The sequence below is a fragment of the Halyomorpha halys genome, unplaced genomic scaffold (assembly GCF_000696795.3).
Source record: "Halyomorpha halys isolate HHAL.00 unplaced genomic scaffold, Hhal_1.1 Scaffold609.1, whole genome shotgun sequence".
Classification (NCBI taxonomy): domain Eukaryota; kingdom Metazoa; phylum Arthropoda; class Insecta; order Hemiptera; family Pentatomidae; genus Halyomorpha; species Halyomorpha halys.
In genome coordinates this window covers 105,568-117,225 of record NW_027108275.1, presented here as the reverse complement: position 1 = coordinate 117,225, position 11,658 = coordinate 105,568, and the positions used below count along the sequence as shown (strand labels likewise).

The 11,658-nt window shown below is 30.1% G+C and overlaps 1 protein-coding gene across 1 annotated transcript; it reads right to left on the bottom strand.

Annotated features, from left to right (window-relative positions):
• Nucleotides 1-2,351: 2,351 nt before the first annotated feature.
• LOC106684746 (odorant receptor 33b) lies at nt 2,352-9,281 on the bottom strand. The gene is made up of 5 exons (XM_067046634.1): nt 8,473-9,281; nt 7,256-7,355; nt 5,150-5,254; nt 4,036-4,194; nt 2,352-2,799 (listed from the first exon to the last, which is right to left on the bottom strand). The coding sequence occupies exons 1-5, from the start codon at nt 9,279-9,281 to the stop codon at nt 2,740-2,742; spliced, it is 1,233 nt and encodes a 410-aa protein (XP_066902735.1). The 3' UTR covers nt 2,352-2,739.
• Nucleotides 9,282-11,658: the final 2,377 nt, after the last annotated feature.

The following is an 11,658-nucleotide window of genomic DNA, read 5'->3' as shown; positions in this document are numbered from 1 at the left end:
TATTTAGTTAACACCAGTACAGCCGATTCACTCGACCAAAAAATTCCAACTAAGCACCTTCAAAATACTCGTTTTACCCGACAAATTCCCACCACTTTACCTGTATTTAGAAAATCGAAAAAAACTGTAGCTACATGCTTGTTACAGTCATTGTTCTGTTACATTAGCTCTGGCGTGATAGTTGATACAATGAAGCAACTGTCAACATGTCATACATGTGATGCCTTCACTGTGAACTATCAGGTTTACATACAGTTTCTGTTATTGCAGTCATTTATTCGCAGCCACTAATTTGGTGTAACTGTTTGAGTTACAATCATGACAGCGTTTACTGTCACAACAGTATTGACGAATTGGGTCTGACGTGGTAGTTGATAGTGCAAGTAATGTCAGTAGAATAACAGTCGCGTTAACTGCCACGTTTAAGTGTTATGTGTATACCTCTTGACAGTCAACTATAGCATCATATCAACCTTACCAAATGTAATGACGACAGGCAGGAAAACATCATTCTCATGTATTGTTTTTATTCACCTCTTCTACAGTTATGGTGTTGAACGGTAAGTAAAAGAAAAAAGTTATATCAGTCCTGGGCCCCAAAAATAATTTCACACCGAGCCACACAAACCAATCCATCCAAGATCCAAACATTATATCCATCCCATCCCTCAAAAATAAATCAATCCTGGGTCCCTACAAGAAATATGACATGGGTCCCAAATGGTCCTAAAATTCAATATGACGAAGGTAAAATAATAACTTGTTATAGGGAAAGTGTCTAATGATTAACTAAAAAAACTAGTCAAAGGACAAGAGCGACATTGCTCTAGCGTTCCACATATAACGTAAAGTCATTTTACCTGAAATCCTTGATTCCCGATAATCACCCATTAAGATGAAAAATAGCTAAAAATCAGGCAAATACCCGCAAATTGGCATCAGTGCTGAACACTTTTATGTACTGTTTTTAGAGCAGAAAAGGTAGGTTATCGTAAACAAATTTATTAAAATCAAACAAGAAAACGTATAACTAAACATAATAAAAAGTAGTAAAACACATTTAAGAACGTTCCTAAGGTACTCCTAACTATCAAACGCCTAATCATAAGCATTAGGCGTTTTATTTTCCAGTTAACAGCCCAGAAGAAGGCTAGAAAATCTAGCCGAAACGTTGGCACATCAAAAATAGGTTAATCCTACTTATTTGTGTTTATCATTGACCGCACCCCCAACCACCTTCTCCTCGTTCATTAGTTTATGTTTGATCCTCTGGCACCGACACGTTATTTGGAGGGAGTTGTTGAGTCATTTTCACAACACATAACTGGTGTTTCAGACTCTGCCGCATTTGCGATAGAGGAACCAAACAAGTACAACATAACGTGCCCTTAATTGTATAAGTAACCTCATCATTCCAACTTTTAACTTTATGAGCTTTTATCCTGACGAAGTTGTCGATTACTTGATGAAAAAGTATTATTCTGTTATTTCTTTTAATAGAGTAGAAAAACTATATCATAAAAATCTCCACTTTTACATTGTACACTTCCCCAGTTTACGGGATTCAGCTAAGATAAACTGCTTTGTTCAGGAAAAATAGTCATATGTTAGAAAAAAAAAAGAACTTGAAAGTGTTACATGGAGTGTAAAGCACCCGTATCCCACTTTTGGTATAATTTAAAAAGTATATTACTTAATGCCTTCAGGAAGGTAACAATCATGTAAATAATGAAATATTGTAATACAAAAAAATACATATTTCGCATTGAAATTGGTATTATTATACCGGTTTTATTATTGTAATGTCAGTTTTATATTTTCAAAGGTGCAATTGAAGTTTTAATCTGTTTGAAAATAAATTTATAAGAAATTATTCGTAATAAAATATGAAAATACTATAGTCTGTAAGTGATATCAGTTTGTAATTATTTCTTCTTACCTTAATGCCATGAGTAATTTTCATTCAGGAATATTTGTTTTTCCCAGAACAATTGTTCTCATTTCTAATAATTGATAATAACATGACTTTACTAAAGACTTAAACTTCAAATTTATCTTTATAATAATTAATTTAAAAGTATATTTTTCTAGCTCCTAACCACATAGTACTGCTGAAATAAAAATAGTGACCAGTCTTTATTCCTTCATAGCAAAGAGGTCAATCTTATGCATTCCGAGCACAAATCGTTCCACAGAGGATTTCAGGTGCACCCTATAATTCGCGCACTTTTCATACATTCTTACATTTATGGTTAGGATTTGGAAACTGGAGTTAAGAATAGGGTCTGTTACGATTAGGGAAGACAAATATATAACTTAATCTTGCAATTAAATAAAATGGTTTAGGCTAGTTTATTAAAGCAACAATCTATAGCTTTCCAAATCAATCTCTTGTATAAGAGAGTGGTCGCTTCATGATAGAGCCAGTGACATTTAATCAGTTCTACATATTGCATACTTTGAATCGACATCCAAAGATTATAGATTCGACTCCATGGTCAAAGCACTCTATAGAAAAATAAATACAGGTACAAAAATGTATTGCAGCATATGTAATTATCCACACCACGTTTTGGCCTCCTCCTGGCTTACATCATAACCAGGAAAAACACACAAATTGATTTCACAAATATTTAAAAAACAATTCACTGAAATATAATATATATTTTTAACATATTGTGATCTATGGACTACTTAAGGTCAATATTCAAACAAAACATTTTTTCTCTAATTCCATTCTTATGTTTCATGTTTCAGCTCCTTCAGAAGTGTGAAAAATGAATATGTGAGCACAATAAACTGAAATATAAAATATCAGCTTTCGTTAGATGAAATAAAGTAATAAATCATTTATAGTTAAAAAATATATATGCAGGTAGGTATAAAAAAGAAGTAAGATTTTATATTTTGTCTTAAAGAAGTTTCATTTAAAAAAAAAAATCGCATGTTATGAAAGAACATATGAACTAAAATCTTCAGAAAATTTTACTAATAATAAATGTTAATTAGTTTCTTAAGATAGCAACTATAGATTGGAAATGGGATATGAAACATTACGATTAATATTTTTAAAATTGAATATAAAATTTTTTTTTTAAATATCTCAAATTAAGGGTGGTTACCTTACTATACCAACTACCTAAGAGCCAGAGTCACAAAATATGTGTCATGTTGGTTAGACATTTCATAAATTCGGTACGCAAATGCTTTTTAATAAAATACGTCAAAAAGTTAAATCGGCTCAAACAAAATTTAATTTTTGTGACCATTTTGGAACACAAAAACGAAGTGGGTTTTATGGGATTGATTTTTACTTACTACCTACAAGTAGCCCTGATGAAAGCTTGTAATTCTGACCGAAACGTTGGCACTATTAAATAAGTTTTATTCCACTTATTTGTGTTATTTTCTTATCGCACCCTAACAATCTTCTCCTCATATGTATTATCCACGGTCAACTATCTTCTCATCAATATGATTTCTACTTACCTTGTACTGAATATTTTAGAACAAAAAACGCAGCCGTGTACCGTTCGGTTGAACATGTCAGTTGTGAAAGCTCACCCACTTACCTTAATTTCCGATATGGTTATTCACTTACTGGTTTAACTCTCAAATTTGTATAAATTTCTTGTTATAATTGAATAGAACTTCAATATTTGAGCGCAAATTTCACTAAGACTGCACACGATTTGGACTGCAAGACTTGTTGATCCCAGATGTACTCGATATAAACAATACATTGAAGGCAAAGTAGCTGTGATATATTTGTCCGTAAGATAATAATATGTCATTGATTCCTAGACTAACATTACATTTGAAACAAAGACAAAGAATGCTTTTAAAAATACTTTTTTTGTTTCTTGTAGGTTTTTGTTGTTATTTGTTTGAAGGAATTAAAAAGGAAAACACACAAACGTCATATACATCAAAGTGGAAAATGGGACAATATATACTTATATAAATGTATTTTTATATATATATATATATATATTTTTTTATTATATACTTTCTACCCTCTTTTTATGTACTTACAGATTTATAGGTTTCCATGTCCAATGGAAAAACTCCAAGAGCCGATAACCTCGTCGGTACTTTAGCTCTTGTAAGAATTAATCGCAACCAATTTTTGTAAACATCGCTTGGCAGAACGTAGACATGGGTACCTTCTACCGTCCGTTCTAGCATGTTGCTCTGTTGAGGAATTTCATATTATATTTTAATTTATCCAACCACTAAATTTCGCAATAATAAATATTAAAAGTCATTAAGTTGGAGAAAAACAATCAGGAATCAGTAAAAAAAATCGAGTTCAAAATTTTGAAAATTGTGAGATTATTGATGTATAACGCTCAACCAGTTGGTTGTATAGTGGTACACAAACAACGGTTTCTACAGAACATATCACTACACTCATAGAACATAAGATACAGTAGCCAAAAGAATACAGACATTACATTGTTTTAAAAAAATTTGGCTATGCTTTGGTAAATCCCACCAAGCCCTAAATGGAATATTTATTTTAATCCTTCTCTTCTAGAAGCATCAATGTTTCGTCTGTTTTGATTTTTGAGCATTATTTTCACCGTAAGAAGAGTGCAAAATTAGTGATTTTATTTTCTCCACTATCTTGTGCATAAAACTAGGATTTTTTGGTAAGTATTATTTAGCTATATATGTTATTTAAGCGTATTGTTGAAATATGAAAATGTTTAATTATTGTTTAAAAATGAAATAGTTTGAAAATATTTTATATTAATACACTCTAACACAATGTTATTTTTACGAAATTTATTATTATGTATAGGAAACTTATTTTAAGATGTGAAACTTGATGAATCACTCACATAGTATCAAACTAAAAATAAATCAAATGCTTACTAAACGGTTTATCATTATTATGAAGGGGGCAACCTTATTTTTAATTTAATTTTTATATACCTTTATTTGCTACGATCTCGAAAATGGAAAACGTTTTCAATAAATTACTTCTGTTTCAAACATTATCATGTTTTAGAGTAGGGAATGATTTGTAGTAAACGTAATTATTTCATCTTGCCCTCACTCCTCAATCCCAAGGCGGAATCCTTTTAAATTAACAAGTTAGAAGCAAATAAAAATGCATTATTTCATAGAAATTAAAAGATACCTCATAAAGTATGAGATCGCCGATCCTACACGTTATTAGCAGTTCGATAAATAATCCAATGAGGTAGGCCCCACAGAAAAATAAATTCATCATACCTCCAACTTTCTAAAACATAATTTTTCACAGTTATTAAATTTTTTTTTTCCGAACCCTCTAAAACAGAAATAAGAAGTAAATTAGTAAGTGTATTACTGTAAAAAGAAAAAGTAATTCGTGTTGTGTCTTACCTTTTACTACCTTTGGTATTTTAAGATTATGTTATTAAATGAACCAAACGTATTACTTTTATATTTAAGGGGGCCAAAAACGGGATTGAACTTCTACAACGATTAAGTACTTGTACTTCGTCATTCCTAGCTGACTTTAAAAGAAGAAGTACATTCTAAGTGGATTACAATGCTACTTAATGGATAACGTTGCTCCATTGAAATTGCCATTGAAAGCTTGGTGTTGCTGAGTGTGTCATACCAGTGGTAATGGAAAGTGCTGTGAGTAAAAGATGAGAAGATGCAGATTTTAATAAAAAAATAATCAAAATTTTTCTGGTTTTTTTTTCTGCTGTTATTTTCTGTTAAACTTCGTATATCAAACTTTTATTGCTGGTTTTCTCCCTTTAGAGGTATGAAAGTAAGTATTTTCTTAAATTCGTTCAAATTGTATCTGCGATTAAGAAGCAAATATTTTTTATAATTACTAAACTAATTCTTAGCAGGCTTTTCCAAAAATATGATCGCGGATAATTTTACACCAGAAATTAAGGATACCTAATTTACAAGAACTTTGCTCTGATTAAACTTTTTTTTAGATCCGCTTTCTGGTCATTTCTGACATACGGAAGGGGGAGGGTTATCTAAAAGTAGCCAACCTATTCTAATCATGATGAGGATTCAAGTTTTCATTTCATGGAACCACCACAGAAATGAAAAAAATCGACTGTCGATCATTTTTATGTATAGTAATTAACTTTTCTCTATTTATTATTTTTTTTAATACATAAGCCTCAACGCAATGTTAAAAAGCGTAGGTATAAATTTCAGAATTCTTTGAGACCTTTTAGTTGAACCTAAGCAAAGGATATAAAAATAAAATAAAAGGTTAGTGGTACGAAAAGTGCTTATTTATGTTCCCATGCTTATAGCATATAACTTATTATTATCACTATACCATATTTAATATTTTGCTATTTATTATTTTAGTATATATAATTTTATATTTTGGTATCTTTACTAATGTGTTTTCAGATGTTTCATTATATCATACTTATTGTAATTTTTCTAGCATTCTCGAGATATTTTTTTCTCACTGTTTACTTATCCGCTGCTTTACTCGAGTATTGACACATTAAAAAAACAAACAATTTGTTTGTATTTGATGTATTTCTTAAATTTTATCGTTGATTGTGGCTCCATATTGAAAATCCTACTAGCTCGGGGACAGTCTATAGATGGACCACAATCGAGTAAGAAACTCCCACCTTTGGTACCATCTTTGGAATACGCCCATTTCTAAATAAAACATTTTTTTGAAACATTATTTTGATTTATTACACAAAGTTTCATAATCCTATATTTTCATCTTTGTTAACTGTTCGTTACGTTCTTAAATTACGGTTTGTTATTTTCTCATTTACTTGTTATAGGTACTTTCCGTTTTTTTTGTTTTTTTATCATGTTACGTGATAATTATTTTGTTTTTTTACATAACCCTGAGTCGATCAACTTCTTTAAATAAATCTACGTTCAACAATATCCTCACAATCACGAAGAAAAAGTACATTATTAATTTATTATTCTCAACACCCATTCCTGAATAATTAATGATTTATCGTCTGCTTCATCACTGATCACGCACAGCAAACTAACATGAAGTTATTGATTTTATATCTAGCAAACTTAATTTAATCACTTATCTGTTCATACTTATTTTTCTAATTATAGTAAGATCTGTTGCGATGTTTTCTCATCAGTAATACGTCTTCTTCAGTAAATTGGAAGTAATAATGATAATTGTTTTCGTGATTAAGTGCTCTATTAAAACGTGTAAAATGCAAGAATTTTTTTTTAAACAATAATAGTTTAATTTATTAATGCCTCTTCGATTACTAACATTTGCCATTACAAATGCAGTTGTGCAAAGTAATAATCCTGTAAAAGCAAATTGTATGCAAAGCGAGATAGAATACATGTCTTGAAGTTCTTTAGCCATCCTAAAAATTTCAAAAATGAATTATATATTAACAACTTTAAACTACTTTTAACAAAATATGATTTATCATATAATTATTAACAAAAAAAAAAAAAATGGCTATCACATAGTAGTCAGTAATTTGTTTCATAGCTCAGCAAAGAGATCCAAAAAATTAAGATCGCATTAAAAATAATGATGCTTAGTAATTATAATATGTTTAATTCATACCTGATTAATTAAAACTATTTTAAGTTATGTTTAAAAATCAAAAGAAAAGTTTAAAAAAATTTTAAATGATAAACAAATGTACTCTAGAAACCAAGATCATCAAAAGGTTCGTTCTTTTCCGGAATGTACCAAAACGATAGATAATATTTAAATTTTTTGTATACTCTTCTTTATATTTTCAGTACCATCCAGTAAGCATTAACCAAGAATTACTAGAAAGTACTATAATAGAAAGTGCTAAATTTGAATGTTTAAATAGACATTCTGAAAAAATGGCGAATTAAAAAATGGATATTCTGGTATTTTCGCATTTTTACTGATATAATCAGTGATACAAATTATTATAACTATAGTACAACTTTTATGTTACACGACTTTGAAATTCCAGAAAGTCTTTATAAATAAATTGAAAAATGAAAATTTTACAATGTAAATTTGTTTTTAAATTGGAATGTTTTACCTTCAATTAGGAGTCACTTAATATAGCTTAAAGAAAACAAATGCCTTTAAGATTCTTTCAACAATTCAAGAAAATCAGCCTTAAAAAGCCGGCAATGATAAGAACTTAAATTTATAATAAAATTCAGTTTTTATGACCATCTCCCTCATTTAAAGCTCTTTATAAGACAAATGAAGGCCAAATGCCTTTTTTTTTCTTTTTTTTTTATTGAGTTATCGGTATTATAGTTCGAAAAGTAAAAAAAATAAATTAAATTCATATGATTTTTTCCCCATTTTAACTCTCTGTAAATAATAAAATCCTGAAGAATAACTCAATTTAAATAAAGAAAAGAAAAACCTTGCTAAACCACATTTTGTCCAGAGTAAATGTACAACCAAAAGTAACTTCGATTCCTTTCTCGTTTTTTAGTTAAATTAATTGTATTACTTCATAAATATTTAAAAACCTCATTGACTTCTGATGGTTCTTAACCCATTGCTTCAGTTCCTCGATGACGACATTTTTTGCTTCCTCTGGGGAATACAAAATACCCTCATCATTTTGATATTTCAATTCTCCAGAATCGTCGACGTGAGGAATTTTCAAAATTCTTCTCAACTCCCTAGACAGCTGCCTAATGAGGGCTAGCTGGCGGCAGGCGAACATGTTGAACATGTTCTCAAAACACAAGGCTCGCAGGGTACACGTATATCCTCCAGTAATCTGTAACAGAACAGTAGCGCAGAAAACAAAAAAATATTCTGTCGGATCGAATGGAAACACTGCTAACATTGGAATTACTCTGACACCTCCAACAATCGCAACTAAGATAGGAATAACCCCCATAATTATCATTGGCAGAGCAGTGATGAAGAAGAGGATCCTAGGTATGTTTCCTATTATTTTAGCATAATGTAACACATCTTTATTTAGCTCTGGAGAGTTGTCGTATAATGAGAGGTAATCCTCCATTAATTTCTTATATCTTTGCCTATTGAGAAACATATCAACTCGGCGAATGCAGCAGAATGCACTAGCTACTACTGGGAACCCGGTGAAACAACGTACTTCTACTGTCATTCCTGGTTTTAAGAAGACCGTTCCAATAGTCACCCAATTGACGATCACAGCGAATTCAATGTACGTGATATAGGCTATGTAGAGTTTGCCATACCAAAGCCCCTTCCCAGGGTTCTCTAAAGGACCTCGCATACACGTAACGAAGGATACAATTCTGTTAAACCCTGAACGATACATCCCTTCCTCCAGCTCCATTTCCACTTCTCACTACAATAATGATCTGAATAAAGCACTCTTGAATGCATCGATCGATATGTTTCTCTGATTAAAGGACACAGCGCTAATACAGAAGATCAAACAGTCGCTAATGAATGACCGTGGCTGCTCAATTATTCATTGCTCAGAATAACTGCTGGTAATCTAAAGAAATCAATTTATTGTAACCAAGTTACAGTAATATTATGTTTCTCATCTTGAAATCCATACCAATTTCATATTTAAATATGATATATTTATAAAATAAAGTTACGTAGTGACGTAAATACATTATAAAAATATAGAGTAATGATTTTTACTATTGGTCGTACTTAACTTTTCTAGAATTTCCATTACTTTTTTTTCTATTTTACACCATACAATATTGTATATTCCATGACAATATTTATAAAAAAAAAAAATTAAAAAAAACAAAAAAAAAAACGTAATTCAAAACTTGGTAATCACTAAATATTCTCAATATAATTTCAGTATAAAACAAAAATTAAACTGAGAAGAGTAATAATAATGATAATGAAAGAAAAACTTAAAAAAGTAACAATAAAATAATAAAAAATATTTGAGAAAACGATAAAAAAATACTTCGTAAGCTGTAAGAATAAAAATAGTAGTTTTAAAAAATCAATAAACTGGAAAATAAAGCCGCGTTATGTAAATCCCAAATATATTTTTGCAACTTGAAATTAATCATTTACATTCAATGTAGGTGTACATAAATTGGGAAATCGGACGTGGACAAATCAAGAAAAAACAATATTAACTACTATGACTTTAATAACGAAAGATACTTGGTCAGATTATCTTAAATTAAAATAAGCACAATTATAATATATATGTTATAAACAACTTTACTGTTTTTTGTATGCATTCATTTTTAATTACGATAAATCAATCAAAATGATTGAATAAAACCCATTTTGGACCAAATAAAACAACATTTTATGTTGCTTGTCATTGTTGCACATGATTTGTCATTTATGTAACATCCTTAAATGCAAGTTTAATCAATGAGTTCAATGCTGTTATTCCATTTACGACCTCTTTCAAATATCGTTCAAATTTTGTCGTTCAAATACTGCAATTGAGCATTGTTTTCCAACAATTTGTAGAATCTTCTACTGAGATATATTTGATTTTAAATACCCCAGAAGTTATCATGAATAGTGAAACCAAAGAAAGACTAAATGCGGTATTAGGTTTAGTGAGGACTGTATTCCAATGGGGTTACATTCCTGCTATTATTTATTTAGGTAAGTTTTTTAACTTACTTTAGTATAAGGCTTGACTATCTACTTTAGCTTTTAAATCTAAGGAAAATTAATATTAATAAATTTTGTTATCATTTTATATTTATTATTGAAAAAGTGTATTTTGTACCTATAACAAAAATATTTTATTAAATTAATAATATAATTAAAAGAGTTTAAAAATGTATGAATGAAAATCTAATATTATTTAGGGGTAGATGTCTAACGAACATGCTAAATATGAAATCAAACTAATTTGTTAGATGGATGACATCAACTCTTATCTGCTTAACATTTGGGTAAAAACTATAAAAATTACACCGTAAAGAGAAACAAGAGGAAAACTCTTGAAACTTAATCAGCTTGTAATTCAAGTTAAAACCGAATCAATTTCTTCAAAAATTCAAATTCTTTAAGAGCCGCTGTTAGTGCTATTTTATTTCTTGCCATTATCACATCACCAACATATGCCAGATGTGTCTACCTGTTATGATTACTGCCACCAGAGATACTTCAAATCACCTCTTATTCTATATTCTTGAAGCTATCAATACAAATACAGAAGAAATTAAAGCACTTGGCCCAGCTCTTAATCTTGAAACTCTTCGGCAATATGCTATTCCTCTTAGCTATGAATCAGCTACTTAGGTTCATTCCTGTCAAAGTTGCAAGCTTTTTTGGAGTTCCCGATTACAGAATTGTTTTCATTAATTATTCTCTGTTTACATTTGCATATGCTTGATTAAACTCTAAAAATAGGTTTTAAGTAATAAGCCCTAACAAGTATTAGTATCTTTGACAGAAGTTACCGATTGTGCAAGTCAGATAGATGTTACCATTTTTAGGTTGTACTAGAAATAAAATGGTCTTATTAGCACTGTTAATCATTTTTTTGTTACAGGAATAAAAAAAGGTGCTGATCCCGGTTGCCCTGACGTTAATATATATAGGTAATTTTTTTTTTTTTTATCGCATCAAATATGTAACTTATAAGTATGTCTGTTCCAACAACCACTTTTGACTACCCAGAACTGTATGGGGCATGCGCAGTATAGGATTTGGCAGGCGAAAACCGGTACTACTACACATACACCAGTCAGAAGTGTTTG

What these genes read in the sequence shown, in the direction of transcription:
- LOC106684746 (XM_067046634.1), bottom strand. Translation starts at nt 9,281, where the DNA reads ATGGAGCTGGAGGAAGGGATGTATCGTTCAGGGTTTAACAGAATTGTA. An exon ending in AACCATCAGAAGTCAATGAG is followed by an intron (nt 7,356 to 8,472) that starts GTTTTTAAATAT and finishes TGAAATTTTTAG; the next exon opens with GATGGCTAAAGAACTTCAAG. An exon ending in ACATGGAAACCTATAAATCT is followed by an intron (nt 2,800 to 4,035) that starts GTAAGTACATAA and finishes TTTATATTTCAG; the next exon opens with TTTATTGTGCTCACATATTC.